This window comes from Octodon degus, unplaced genomic scaffold, assembly GCF_000260255.1.
Source record: "Octodon degus isolate 3935 unplaced genomic scaffold, OctDeg1.0 scaffold00017, whole genome shotgun sequence".
NCBI classification, from domain to species: Eukaryota; Metazoa; Chordata; class Mammalia; order Rodentia; family Octodontidae; genus Octodon; species Octodon degus.
This window is the reverse complement of record NW_004524593.1, coordinates 5,399,541-5,415,196: the sequence shown is the minus strand read 5'-3', so window position 1 is coordinate 5,415,196 and position 15,656 is coordinate 5,399,541. Positions and strand designations below refer to the sequence as shown.

The following is a 15,656-nucleotide window of genomic DNA, read 5'->3' as shown; positions in this document are numbered from 1 at the left end:
GTATGCAATGTGTTAATTATTGAAACTGTCCTACCAATTTGGTTTGAAACTGTCTCATTGCTATTTGTTTCTCAATAAAATTATGGAAAAAAAAAAAAAAGATAGTGAGGCGAGGCATGGTGGTGCACTCCTATAACCCTGGCACTTCGGAGGCTGTGAGCGCAATGTCAGCCTGAGTTACATAATGAGTTCAAAGCTAGCCTGGACTACATAGTAGCAAGACTGTCTCAAAAACAAACAAACATTAATAGTGAATCCTCAACCCAAATGAATCCAGAAACAGTTGCAATAAAACTAAAGGCAGAGTAGTTGTTGATAAATTATGTAGCAGCTATAATGTTAGTTGAAACACAAAGTGTTGGCCAAAGGTTATGTTTTACTTGATCCTAAACATGTCAGCCCTAGTTTCAAAATTTACAAAGAAAGTAACACACACAAAATACTGTAAAGAAATTTTCTTAGAGAACTGGGGCTGGAATTGATAAATGATCAATTACAACAAAGGAAGAACAGTATGTATTTGCTCAAAGAACTCCTCAAAAGAATTCTGGAGCAGACTGATGAATAGATAGATGAAACATCACAAGAACCTCATAAGAAAACAGGAAGACCAGTAAGATATCAAGTATGCCCTACTAAAGAAGGCAGGAAAACAAAACACATGTGCTGTCAATGTAAACAATACTTGTGGATAGAATATGCTGTCATCATCAGTGTGATAATGGAAATAAAGATTATTTTTGAGCTTTGCTTAAAAAAAAAAAAAGAAAAGAAAAGAAATTGGAGGTATGATAGAGTGTGACTGGCGTTTACTTAGCCTGGGCAGCAAAACCTCTCTGAAGAGCTAATTAGGATGAGAAATATGTTACAGGAATATGTTACACATACATGAAGATGTCTGGGAGAACATTCCAGAAGAGCAGCAGCATGGAGAGAGGCCCCAAGGGAGGTGTGGACTTGAGGAATGAAAAATAAGCCACAGCTGAAGTGGTCTGAGATGGAGCTGGTGACAGAGAAGGCTTTAAACAGGTGGTTCAGGGTCAGACTGTGTAGGACAATGTAGGGCAGGTGAGGAAGTAGATGTTTTTTCTAGTTTCAGTGGAAAACAAAAGGTTTTAAATAGGGGAAAAATGTAATCTGACTTTTGATTTTTAAAAAGATTTATCCAACTGCTGGGTGGAGAATGGATTTACTGGAGTAGGAGCAGGATCAAGAAGACTGGCTACTTGTATGGTAGTGCAGGAAAGAGACAGAGCTGGCTTGTAAGTGGTGTGGCTGTGGTGGAGGCATGAGAAATGAGAAGGTGTTTGGAAGACAGAAAGTACTGGAGACAGCTGAGGAAAAGAAGGGATGCTGGGATGGCACTGATTTCATGATAGTATCCGTAACTCAGATGTGGAAACTGTGGTGAGGCCATAGGTATGAATGATGGAGGGGCAAGGCAGTGGGGAATTAAGAAATTAGTTTTGTACTAGGCTAATTTGAGAGATCTATTAGACATTTGTGGTGGATTGTTGACTGGTGGTCCACTTTTTATACCCAGTTGAATTGAACTGTTGTGATACTGGGTGTGGGAGGCCCACCTGAGGATTGTTGCTAGCAGCATAAGAGGCAGAACAGAAGCTGCTGAGAGGCTGTTAGGGAAGCTGTTTGGAGAAGCTGTTGGAGTTGTTAGAAGCTGCTGGCTCCGTTGGCCTATTCTGCGGGGGGACCTTATTACACTGACTTTTCTGATGATCTGGGCTGTTCTTGTCAGTGGAGGAGCTCAGGAGCTTTGTTGTCGCTGAGAATTACTATAGTTCATTTTGGGGGGGCTCTGGTCCTCACCTTGAGCATCATGTCCTGGCTCTGACTGGAAGAGAAGATGGTGCACTGCTCAGCCTCATGGAGAAGCTTGTCACATTGGCTTTCCGGATAGGAACTTGGCTGTCCTCATCGCTGGAGGAACTTGGGACCTCACTGTTGCTGATGATGGCTGTGGCTCCTTCAGGGGAGCTCTGGTGCTTACCTTGAGCATGGCTTCCTGGCTGTAGTTCAGATCTCTCAGCCTGCTAGCACAGATCCTTCATCCAGCTGGCATAGACTTTCTAGCTTCCACCATTGACCTTTGGGCCTCTCTAGCCCAGATCTGTGAAGCAGGCCTGAATGAGGCTTTGTTGTGGGCTCTAGGCCTCCAGCTGGACTGGGGGGAGGCATTGTAATGAGCTCTAGGTTTTCAGCTGGACTCATGCAGTATATTAGGATCGAGGTCCTCAGCTTGATTCTTTTGTCTTTAGCGTATGGACAGATTTCCTCTACTCCTTGTATCTGATTCTTATGGTGATTCACCATAAAATAATATTATAAAATGTGTCCCGTATTGCACTGAGTCCCTTGAAAGACTCCAAAGCTTGACAGCATTCAAGTAGAAATGTCAAGTGTCAGAAACACCTCCAGGTAAGTCTGGATTTCCAGGAAGAGATGAGATCTGCAGAAATGAATTAGGAATGTTAATCTCTTTTGTCCTGATTACTGTTCAACTGGCTTTGGCTTTGTAGCTTATGAACAAAGTTCTAACTTCCATTTTGGGACTGAATTTATATCTTAGTTTTCTGCTTTGTGTTTTCTGGGTCTAGAGTTCTATTTTGTTGTTTTGTTCTGCCTCTGAAAAATCCTAGAGCCTTGATCTACAGTCTCTGTGTCTCATCCTTGACATCTACTTGGCCCCAAACTTGTTTCTGCAATGAGCTTGGTCTTCTGTCCTCCCACCCCCTCCATTGTTTGTAACTCTCCTACTGAGCTCTTGCCTTTCACCCACTAAAGAACAAAAAATAAACTACAATTGAAGTGATTTGAGATGGGGTTGTTTGCTTCTTTGGATTTCATCTTTTGTTTATTTTCCTGATTGCTAGACTGTCCCTGTTTACCATAAGTATACAATTGTTGATAAGAGATCTACAAAGTGCTGTACAGGGTTTCAGGGTAAATCCTGAGGGATATGACTGACCTTGTCGGATACAAAAGTTACATTTTTTGTTATATAGGCCTTGATTTATCTTGGTCTTAACCATCCATCAGAACAGTATAAACATGAGGTATAAAAAGTAAAGCCATACTAATACGCTGAGATGTAAAAGGCTAAAGTCAATAACTTCTGACATTGCCAGTCATGTGGATAACCCACTACTAGTATAGACTACTGGACTATATTGGATTACTTTGCTGAATTCATGCACCTACAATATATGAATGGCAATGGAATACCCATCTCTGACAAAAATAAACAAAAAGGGGAATATAAATGAAGGACCATTTTGTATATATATTTGTGTATACAAAATAGCATAGATATACGCTACTTTCTCTTAGTTCAATGAGAAAAAAGTTTTGAACTAACAGTGTTTAGACAAGATATCATATCTGCATCTTGTACTATGAGTAACTACTATAAAAACCACAATATGCAATGTATTCATTATTGTAACTGTCCTAATAACCTGTTTTGAAACTGTCTCATTGCTATTTCTTTCTCAATAACATTAATATAAAAAAACTATACAGTTGTGTTCTGCCTTATATCTAGGTCTTAATATGATTTGTATTTAACTAAAACCATAATTCTAGATCTTACTTTCATTTGGAACTATATCAAGCCTGGATGGAAGTATTGCTTTTTCAAGCTGGCCTTACTCAATGGTATATGCAAAGTAGACTGCTTTAAAGATGGAACAAAACTACAGATGTTCTTAACTTTAAATACAATAGGCTTTGGGGAAACACAGAAATGCAAAATGTAGCCTCTGCCTCTGAGGAAATATGTTTTCAGATATAGTCACACAAAGATGCTCTCTATAACTAGAAAATTTATCTAGTTTCAATGGAAACTGTTCCTTGTTAATGTGATCCATGCACTCTAACTTCATCAGAGTGCTACGCTCAGAAACACTGATATTAAAACATTTCAGAGCTAAGACTGTCTAAGATAGTAAGGACCACAGCTTTTAGAATAAAGATTGACAAGAGCTTATATGCCAGTAATTCATAAATACTACTTTTGATTTAACCTTGATTAATTGAAACATATGCGTGTTTTTCCCCATGGAAGGAGCATATTGAAAATATTTAAATTCTTATGGGCATGCTGTGCTTTTCACAGATGACTGGAACATTGCCCAGGCATAAACCGTCTATCTCATCCTTCCCCCAAACAATTTGTCAGTTGTTTAACCTAGCATAATTTGTTTTTCATGACCAATAGAAATGACAGTACTAAAATGTGTTACAGGGAAATAAAAATAAAATAGAATTATAGCTATGCTTTCTTATATTCTTTTTTTCCTCCCTAGTTATTCTTTGATAGAAAATGTAAAAATGCACCCTAACCTTTGCTTCAAATGTAGGCTATTTTTAACACTGAGAAAATGGGAAATATATTTAAAGCCAGGAGTTTTTATTTTGTGAAATCGAAAACATACTATGAATTTCAGTAAGAAAGTTATGCCAAAAAATAGAATTTCATGGATATAATATCATGCTTATGTACACATCACCTTCATCTTCTATGAGCTTGGGGCTAAGGTATTGAATACACTATTCAAACTGGCCCTGGGCTAAAGCCTAGAATTGTTTTTGAAAGAGTTTTTCATGTATCAAGATTTGGAATCATGGAAGCATCAAAGCCTTGTCAAAATGTCCCTGTCATTGTATATTTCTATGAGAAAGAGTATCTCAAAACCAGAAAATGAGATTGAGTAGGCCTTAGTTTGCCATAATAGGAAAGTCCCAGGATGAATACATTTACTGGATCGTAAAACAAGCAGGTCATAGAGCCTCTTCTAGACAGTTTGGCTCAGATGTTATCATTTCCTGGTGAGTATAGTTAACTGATGATTAGTTTGGGGATAGTTCTTTCCAAGATTTTCATCTGTATATGTATTTTAAACAGCAGGGAAGCAAAGCTGTGGTCTTTAACTTTGCATTGCTAACAAAGATTTATTTAGGAATTTTGTGATGATATAAACTATTTAAAGATCCTCCTTTATAGCAACTGCAGTTGATTGTGCAAAATATTTCATACTACCTCTGCTGTCTGCCTATTCACAGGCTGCTCAGGAGGCTACAGGCATACCACACCAGGCCTAACAGGCCTACTTTATTGCGAGTGGAACTCACATTGTTAGCAGTCTAATCCTGAGGTATGGATTATAGTTATGGGTGCCATGTTTTTCTAATAAGTGGGATGTGTGTTTGTCATTGTATTTATTGTTAGAGACAAGGGTACATAGGCCTTTGAATTTCTGGGGTTGGATAAAGAGTGGACTACAGACAGCCCCTTTCTTACAACTTTGGTCAACCAGGATTTTTACCTCAATATTCCACTTTACAGGGTCAGCTCTCTCTCAAGAGCTTCTTTGGGCTCATAGAAGAATATGCCATTGCTCCTGCTCCATTAGTTTTCCTGATGTGCTGCACTTGTCTGTGTCCCAGGAATGGACAGAGAATAAACTTGAGCTGTGATATCCCTTCTATGGCTATTCCTAAATTACTCATTTAGCATCATTCTGTGGCTGTGTGTGTGTGTGTGTGTGTGTGTGAGAGAGAGAGAGAGAGAGAGAGAGAGAGAGAGAAAGATAAATGTTATAAAGTAGAAATCATAGTATTTATGTGGTTTAACCACTGGAAATATGTATAGAAGTATTGTTAAGACATGACTCTAGACAATTACAATACGTCCCCAGTCTTCCCTCTCACTCCCACATTCTCCCACCCGATGACTCTCCCCTGCTCTCAACACCTTGACTTCCACCCATTGGTCTCCCACACTCATTGTTCAGCTTCCTTCATGTTCCTTTGGATGCACTGGAGGGTTTCTTTCTTTTCCTTGTTCCTCTTGCTTGAGACAGTACCTTCCTCGTATCATCACCTTCCCTTACTCCTTATTACCATCACCCTGTGAGTAAGCTACTTTTTGCTCATATTTATAAAACTCTTCTTTATTATCCTTCTAAAATTGCCCTCTCACCCCTACTTCAAAACAAAACTCCTTGAGGCCAGCCAGATAGCTCAGCAGATTGAAGTGCCTGCTTAGGAAGATGAAGGGGCTGGGGCTCAATCCCTGGCTTGCCATGCTGGCCCCGCCCTCAGGGTGCACAGAGATGGCGATTGAGACTGGGTGTGGTGGTGTGTGCCTGTAATCCCAGCACTTGGGAGGCTAAAAACAGGAAGGATCACTAGGAGTTCGATCTGTATAGTGAGACTCTGCAGACCCTGTACTGAATACATAAACAAACAAACCTCTTGAAGGATTTGCCTGTCATTAGTCTCTGCTTCCTCTTGTCATTGTCACCTGCCTCACTCTCAACCTCCCAAGGACCCTAATGTAGCTAAATTCTGTTACCCAGTTTTAGCCCTCATCTTACCTGACAGTTGACAGTGCCTGGCAGAGTGGGAGGTCTCCTTTCATGTGATGCTCTAGTTTGGCTCTCCTCTCTCTTGGATTCTCTCCTATCTTTTCAGTCTCCCTTTTCTCTATGCCTTCTGCGTTTAACTTTCACTTAGTGGTGTCATTTTCTTGCCTGACTTGAAAGAACCCCAAATATATATCTCTAGCTTATATTTCTCCAGGACTCCTGTATCTAGGCCCCAAGGCATTTTTTTGGGTGCTAATTAGAAAAAGCTATCCATTTCTGCAAGCACTTGGCTGCCATCTTCTGGGGAGTTTTTGGAGTAAACAGACACCTGGTGGTGACACTGAACGCGAGTGCTGAAGGTCAGTGCTCTCTCACAACAGCACAGTTGTCACTAGCAGCAAAATGTTCCTCCACATGGGTGGGAAACTCTTATTTTCAGGTTTTAAAGCCATCTAGGAAGAAAGCTTTAAAAAGGCATATGGGTGTGGCCCACACCCTCATCCCTTCCTAAAACGCTCTGGGCATGACAAGGTCAGTAGGTCCCAAACCCATCTCTTGATTCTCAGCCCCCATCCCAATCTGTCCCATCCTCTTCTGTGTTTTCTGTTTCAAAATTCTGTAGGTAGCTTGAGTCAAACTCTGTAAAGTTATCCTTGACACCTCTCCTCTCACCCCGGCTTGAATCCATCAGTAAATCCTGTTTCTCTTCCTTTCAGAATACATGAGAATTTAAACATTACCCAGCCCCCATTTGTAATCGCCTCGGTAAAGTCGCATCTCTGAGCTGGAAGACTCCAGCATCAGGCTTCCTCTCTTCCTTTCCATTGTCTTTCCGGGCACAGCGGCCGGGGTTATTCGCGTCAAATCGAGATCCCACTGTTTTCCCTCTGCCCCAAATCCTTCAGCTAGTCGCCCGTCTCACGCCGAGTGAAATCCGGTCCCAGCAGCCCAAAGCGCCCCCAGGTCCCTGGCCTGCGCCACTGTTCCAGCCACGCCGTTCTTTTTCCAGCTGCTCCGCACACATCCGCGCCGGGCTGCAGCCTGGGTGCTCTTACCGACAGCGTGCCTCGTGCTGTTTTCTCCTTAAGTCACTTTCAGGTAACACCATGTCCTGTCAGAGCAGCTGTTGTGCGTGAGTCCAGCTGAAAACCTAGAGCCAGTTGGACTCGTGGGAGGCTTTGTCTTGGGCCCTAGGTTTTCAGCTGGATTCATGCGAGATATTAGGATCCAGGCCCTCAGCTGGCTTCTTTGGTCTTTAGTGTGTGGACAGATTTTCTGCACTCTTTTTAGATGATTCTTTGGGTGATTCATTATAACGTAATCTTTATAAAACGTGTCCTGTGTTGTGTTGCTTCCCTTGCAGAAACTCCAAATCAGGACAGGACCCTGTCTTCAAAAAGACAGAAAGGTCTGAGATGGTCTTGAATAATAACAATCTTTCAATTCCAAGATAAAAGCATTTTTCAGATGTTTAGAAACAAATTTAATTCTAATTTGAACATTGTACCGATTTTACAACCTTCAGCAAAGGCTTTACTTTCCTGTAGAGAAAGCAAGCAGGCGCCATCTAGTGGTGACAAAGGAAGCCCACATTGTGTTGAGTATTAACCATTGAAGTTTGCCCCTGATTCAGAAATTTATGATAGAAATAATTATGATTGTCTATACGTCTTCAAGTGTGTGTTTTCCACCAAATACAATGAACTGGAAAGTGCACTCTCAATTAAAAAAATATTTTGGACTTGTTTTCACTTACTTTTTTTTTTAATTTCTAGAATCTGCCTCTTTCTCCCTTTTTATTTTTTCTTACTGTTTTGTACACTTTAAGCTCTTACATGAAAGCTCTAACTTCTAGGGATTTATGTTGTAATAAAAATGGCACCTGGGAGGGTAAATCCGAAAAATCCCTGCTGCATGACACCCTGATCTCTTCCGGCCACGCTTCCCCTCGAATCTTTATTGTTCCTTGTCCCCCACTAGAAGAATGAACTTTGCAGAGAACCTTCTGCTTTTCAGAAAGTGGCACCGATGGTGAGGTGGAGGACATGAGGCAGAGAGAGACATTCATTGACAAGAAAGTCAGAGATTAAGTTTGTCGCTCCGACATTTGAAAAGCTCGGTTGTTTCAGTACTTTGGTAAAATTCATAGTCCTCTTTGGGGGTCTTTGACCTTTCCAGTTCCCAGTAGTTGGGGTGGATCTGTAAAGTCTTTACCCCCAAGGAAGGCTGAGCTTTGAGCCCCCCAGCGAGGAAACACAGTAAGAGTCTGTGAAGGCGACGAACTCTGGCCGTTGACCCTCTTGGTAGTGCCGGACCTCTTGCCATGGAAGGCGATTGTCTGAGTAGCACCAGGTACAACAGCTAGACCGGTAGAATAAGACAAAACAGCTTTCACATCAACATAAAGATAGATTTTTTCCAGTAAGATTTTTTCCCTCTCAAAGTAGAGCTCAAAGCCTTAATTCCCCATCAGTGGATGAATCCAGGCAGGGGCTGGGTGATGGCCTGACAGGGAATTGTCGAAATTACTAAGATGCTCCCGTTTTCTGAAAGATTCTTCTTTCTCCCCATATAGGTTCAATCGCCGGTCCCCGGCCCCCACCATGCAGTTCATGTCCCACTTCCTATTTTGCTCAGTGCATCTTGAAGCCACCTCTCCTACCACAACCTTTCCTATCATTTTGAGTACAGATCAGCACTTAGTTCACACTGAGTCTTTTCCCTCCTTTGGATATAATCTTGGGCTCCTCATGTTAGGGCTAAACTACGTAATGAGAGGAGGGGAGGTTACATTTTATAAACTATCTCTGTTCCCCGTGCCTCAACCTTGCTAGGTCACCTTCAAGGGGAAGATTCACGCCTACTGCGGGAGTGCAGTACTAGTAGTGACCTCCCCTGGCGTCCTGGCCCAAGGTGCTCAGCCTTAGTCTAAGTTTGGTGGAAGAGTTCTTCAGAGAGGCCTTAGAGAAGCTCAAATATTTGCTTACATTTATTCCCTTGTTAAAACTATCATCACCATTTTCATCTAACTGTACTAGGTTTGTTTTTGCAGAAACAATTATTGTATTTTAACATAATAATCAGGTAATTTTAATTATTATTTTAAACCAATTTTCATCTGCATATATTGTGTATATATTTACTACTTGAGAAAATGTTTTTACTATACAATGCTTTGTTTGGGCAATCTTCCTAATAGCATGGGTAGGGACAGGAACACAAAGATACTGAATTCTGTCTTTTTTTTTTTTTGTTTCATTTACCTGATATCTATGGAGTAAATATCATGATAGTGTAACAGTAAGTAGGATTTTACTGAACTAAAAAAAAACCCACTTGTTTCCTATTATTTATGTGGTTGTTTTAGGGTTTTACTTCTTGCCTAGGTATTGATTGTTTTTCTCAGATTGCAAGCATTTTCCACACTATAATAATGTGCCTCTTTTTTATCTTCATAAAATATCTAATTATACAAGTTCATATGGTATTTTTAATAGCATGTTAAGTCAAAATATTCCACATATCATTTCTTAAAGAATGAAGCAGATTTTATTTCTAAATTGTTTCACCTGCTGATGATGTCTTTAAGTGACTATTCTGTCCTAATGAAATGGTAATTTTATTTTATTTTTTATTTTTATTTGTTGATAACACTTCTAATAACAAGAATCATTAACACAAGCTAGGAATAACTCCTACGTACTACAATGAAATGTGCAATCTATGTTAGGATAAGGAGAAAAACTGGCAAAAACACTATTTAAAATATCATTACCAATAGTATTCAAGACATATTGCTTTAAAAAATACTGGATAACTATGTCATGAAATGGTAATTTTAAAAAAAAATGCAAATGGGATTGGTGGGTAATGAAATTACCCAGGTGTCATTTTTTTTTTAAACAATCAGGTACTATTGTTTGTTCTATATTGAGACAGCTATGGTTCTTTTAAAAGTATTTAAGAGGCTGGGTGGTTTAAGAATGTCTTATAGAATGGCAAGTTTATCATCCATAGCCTTTGCATACTTGTTATGGTTTGTGTCTAGTTGTCCCCCCAAAGCCTCATACAGTCATGGGGTGAGGACTTCTAGAGTTTGTGTTAACTCATGATCCACTGGGATTATGTGTGATCCAAGGCTGGGATTATGGGTTTTAGTACTGCTGGGATTACCCATAGGTGGGTAAGTACTGGGAAGTACCCATAGGTGTGAGTACTTCCCCTACCCTGGGGCAGGTAATTTGCATTACAATGTAAGGTGGGAAGAGAGGCTAGCTTCTTGAGCTGCTGCTACCCCTCCCTTGCGCGCTTGCTCTTTGCCACCACCATGAAAGGTTGCCCTCTGCTACATGCTGCTCTGCGTTGGACCCAGCTGAGTATGGACTGAAACCTCCAGTAACTGTGAGCTAAATAAACCTTTCCTTCCTTCATTTTGAGTGTCGGGTATTTGTCCCAGCAACGAGAGAAGAGTAACTAAGACAATACTTAATATGTCTAGAATACTACTAGTGATGCTTGGGAGCTGATGTCCTCTCCTATGATGGCTGAAGGACAATGCTGAACATTCTGACTTGTAGCTGAAGACATACTATGTTCCTATAATTAGGGCACAGATGCACACATTTAGATTAATTTGTGTTAATTTGTGCTTTTCAGAATATGCTGAATTTTTGCATTGCAAAGGAAAAAAGTTTACAGATTTTGATGAAGTTCGCCATGAGATTGAAGCAGAAACAGACCGAGTGACTGGAATGAATAAAGGCATTTCTCCTATACCCATCAACCTACGAGTTTATTCCCCCCATGGTAAGTAAAGTGTCAAAACTCCACGTTCTTCTCCTCAAACATTTTTCCTAGCTTAATTAAGACACCTTACTTATATGGAAGTTACAAGTAGTGCTAGGACAATGTTTGGGTATTGCTATAAATGGTATGTTTCAGAGGGTTCTTAGAATATTTTTGGAGAGATAGGAGAGACAACTTTTTAAGACATCAGAATCTAGTTAGACATTTAAAAAAGAGAAAGATTTGTGGTAATATCATTTGGACAATTTTTATGCCCATACCATGTAACACTGTGTAATTACTTTGAAAATGAAAATGTACAATGTAACTATTATTAGTCTCCTATTATTTTGTTTTAAAATTTTGGGTTTTTTCCCCCACAAAATAAAAAAAAAAAACCCAACTTTTTGTCTAATGATATTTCAGTATTTGAAGGGAATATATATAAACATTGTTTTATTATGCTCAATCTTTGCAGAAATCTTAGAAGTGTTAGTATTGAGGGAAGGCGAGATAGGCAAGTGCAGGGACTGGTTTTTGCCATGCTGGCCCTGCGCGTAGGTGCCCTGAGCCGGTCAGGAGACCCAGTGTGGTGGCGCATGCCTATAATCCCAGAGCTGGGGAGGCTGAGAAGAGGAGGATCACTATGAGTCCGAGCTGCATAGTGAGACGCTGTACCAAATATATAAAAAAGAAAAAGAGTACTTAAAAGAGAGAGAGAAAGAAGTATTACGCTTGAGTCTTATCTTGTTAATTTCCTGGGAGCCCTGCAGATTTCTATTTATTTTCTTTAGGAATCAACTGTGACTTTTCTGTTTTTGTTTCTGAGACAGGGTCTTGCTCTGTAGCTTAGACTGGCCTTGAACTCATTATCTAGCCCAGGGTAGCCTCAAACTTGGGGCCATTCCACCTCAGCCTCCTGAGTGGTGGGATCACAGGCACGTGCCATCACGCCTGGCACAGCTGTGATGTTCATCTTACACTATGTACAGAAACTTATAAATTAGACCCGCAGTTCCTGATATGAGTCGGGAAATAACCTTCAATCTCACTAGACCCTTAGTGCCTCAGATCTTCATTTCTAGTTCTCTGCTCAGCTCTTTACCTTTATAGCAGAGTGTGGATGACTCCTCACTGGTGCCACTGTCCAGAGGACGAAGGCCAGGCTGTCACTGCCTCTGCCTGCACAGCCCACTCACTACAGTGAGGAGCACATGCCACACATGGGCGGCCACCAGCTTCCTAGCAAGCTAAGAAATGCTATAAAGAAATGATGCTTTCAAAGGAAGGCCAGATCTTACCCTGAGAATTGTAATGCCAGCTGAAGGGACTGTACATGACTGGCAGGCAGCATATACATTTATTGTTTGATGTTTTAATTATAACCCTCTAGTTATGACAGCTAGGCTATGACAGTGCTCTGAGAAAACTGCTAGGCATGCTAATCAGTGCCTTTCAAATTATGTTAAAATGATCACTTGGCAGAGCACAATCATAAAAATGGAGAACACCAGCAAAACCATTTTGTATCCTGTTTTTTATTCTACGCACTTGGCTTGGAGTCATTCGGATGCACAGAGCACAAAGCTGAGCTGAGTGACAGGCAGAGCCGCAAAGTGCATGTCTTTTAGCATCGGAGCTGTAAGTAAGACTCTTACTCCTTTCTACACAGTGCTAAATCTAACCCTTATCGACCTACCTGGAATAACTAAAGTTCCCGTGGGAGATCAGCCACCAGATATTGAATATCAGATCAGAGAAATGATTATGCAATTCATCACAAGGGAAAACTGTCTGATTTTGGCTGTGACCCCAGCCAACACCGATCTTGCAAACTCAGATGCACTGAAGCTCGCTAAAGATGTTGATCCTCAAGGTGAGTGTGCAGCCTTGAAGAAGATGGAATTATTTTAAAATGCCTAAGGTTGGTGTAAAGGGATCACAGACGCTCACGTCTTGAGTTCATTATTAACAAAATTCAATGTGGTTGTTGGCGAACACTCTATTTAAAATACTGAAAGAAAAATAATTAGGTAATATGGTTAAGATCTATATAAATAGCTGTAAATTAAGAAATATAAGAAATTTAAGAAAATAGACATTTCTAGGCCTCATAGCCTACCTATCTTAAAAAGTCAATAAAGGTTTTTGTCAAACGGAACTAGTTAATTTAGTTAGTTATTAGGAGGTACCTGAAGATATTCTCAAAGAAAAGACTTTCTGAGGTTTGTTTGCAGCTTTAAAGCAGGATGCTCTTTTAGTGTATAAGATATGACAGAGGAATTGCACCTTTGAGAGAGTGCTCAGGGCTGTCTCTGGGTGGGACTGCTGGGCACCCTTGTTTGTCTCCTTCTTCTCAGTTTCTACCTAGCACCTAGCTCAAGGCCTGAAACCCTCCAAGCCAAGCCAAGGACAATCTTCCTTCCATCTTACCTTGGCCTCAGCCCACTTGAAGCCTTTTCAATTACAACTGAAAAATAAATCTAGCAATTTACAGCTGAACCTTTTTTAATTTTTATGACACATTGTTAAAATATCTAAAGTAAATCTATTGCAATTTTAGTTTTTAAATGTTATCAAGATACAGGTGAGGCATGGTAGCACATACCTGTAGTCCCAACACTTGGAAGGCTGAAGCAGGAGGGTTGCTCTGAGTTTGAGGCCAGTCTGGGCTACACAGTGAGTTCAAGACCAGCCTGAACTGCTTAGCAAGGCCATACTGACCATAGGGAGAAAATCCATTTTGATGTGAGTGGGAGTTTGAATTATGCAGTATTAATGATTGGTTTAAACACATGTTTACTAAAATATGAGTTTTACACAGTAAGTCAAATACAACCTGATGGAATTTTCTTTGGATCTTTCTGAGAGGAAAATAATTGCCAGCATTTGGTTAACCATTTAGACTTAGAAATATTATTATGTTTTATAATAATCGGTCTTGTTAAATTATCACAGTAATCTTTTGAGGTGAGGTTTATTAAAGCTTTATTTTAGAGGTGAGGTATGAAGGCTTCAAGAAGTTGATGTGTAAGTAGGCTGTGAAGGATCTGCTTCCCAAACCTGCGTTCTTTTATCTAAGTCATTCAACAGGGCTGCTACCGAGGAGTGGTCTGAGGAAACAGAGAGGGCAGCAGGTGGCGAGAGAGTGCACAAGCACACCGTGTGCTTGCGGGGAGTCGCCCGGCTGGCTGGCCGCCCCTGTGAACACTGCCTGGGAAACCCTCTACCCCTCCCCAGCCCCTAGCATCGTGCTGAAGCTGAAGGTAGCTTGTAAGAGCACTGTGAAAAGATCACCACACAGAGAAACAAAACAGGGCGTGATTCCAATAGCTTGGAATTTGATTTTTTAATAGCATAAATATTCTCCGTTTATGCTATTAAAACATTATATAATTATAAACATTATATAATTTATAAACATTAAAACATTATATAATTTATAAACATTACTCTGCTTAAAATCCTCTTTCACTTGGTAAAAGACAATTTTCACAAATTATGCAAAAAAAAAAAAAAAAAGCTTGAGCTTTATCTGGCCACAAGTCTGTAATATTCTACCTATACTAGGTTAATTATTTCATTGTGAAACTTATTTTAATATATTAATACATTCTGATATCCTAGTATTAGTTATTTTACAGAGGCTTTTATTTTGGAATATGAATATGTGCAAAATTTATAATTTGCTTATAAATGTAAATTTCTTCCTAAAGAATATGAGGTGTGATAAAAATACAGTGAATGTTCAAATTAAAAATTATTACAGTAGAAGATACATTCTCATTAATTCCCTCAAAACACATCTCACTTTGAACATACACATCCTGTTTTTCTTGTCACTTTCTGGAACCGTTCTGGAAGTCCTCTTTTGCGAGTGTCTACTATGCTTTCAGGGCTGTCTCAATGTTGAAACAATTATCTTTGCTTATAATTTTGGCTTTGGGGTAGAGCCAGAAGTTTCATGGCGCCAGACCTCTGGGATTAGGTGGATGAGGACACACCAATGTTTTCAGGATACTGCTTTTCCATGGATGGCGTTTGGTCGCAGCCTTAACTGCATTTTTGATCACACCTTGGAAAGACACTTATGAAGGAGGAGCTCCAGAACTGCCTCCGCAAGTGGCAAGAGTGATATGATAAATGTGTTCAACGCGAAGGGGATTATATTGAGGGGAGTTCATGGCAATCTGTCTTTTACTCTTCCACATTTTAAAAGCGTTTAGGTCTGGGGAAATACCTGGGCAGTCCAGGCACCTGCCTGGCAAGCACAAAGGACCAGGGTTCGGCCCACAGTACCATATGCCATGCCAGCCCCCGTGCTGATTGGGCCACTGACACTGGGCGTGGTGGCGCATACCTGTAATCCCAGTTTTGGGGAGGCTGAGACAGAAGCATCACTGAGTCTGAGTGCATAGCGAGATCCTGCACCAAAGAAATGCATAAATTAAATAAATAAAGTTGGTTTTATTTTTAATTTTT

General features: G+C 40.3%; 1 protein-coding gene across 5 annotated transcripts in view; it reads left to right on the top strand.

Annotated features, from left to right (window-relative positions):
• Dnm3 (dynamin 3) overlaps positions 1-15,656 on the top strand; it is a 626,878-nt gene that overhangs the window by 152,011 nt on the left and 459,211 nt on the right. For all 5 annotated transcript variants that reach the window (XM_023710359.1, XM_023710362.1, XM_004626802.2 and 2 more), the window contains exons 3-4: positions 11,046-11,195; positions 12,847-13,050. In XM_023710359.1, coding sequence (XP_023566127.1) covers positions 11,046-11,195; positions 12,847-13,050 — 354 coding nt within the window. The remainder of the gene's footprint in view (positions 1-11,045; positions 11,196-12,846; positions 13,051-15,656) is intronic.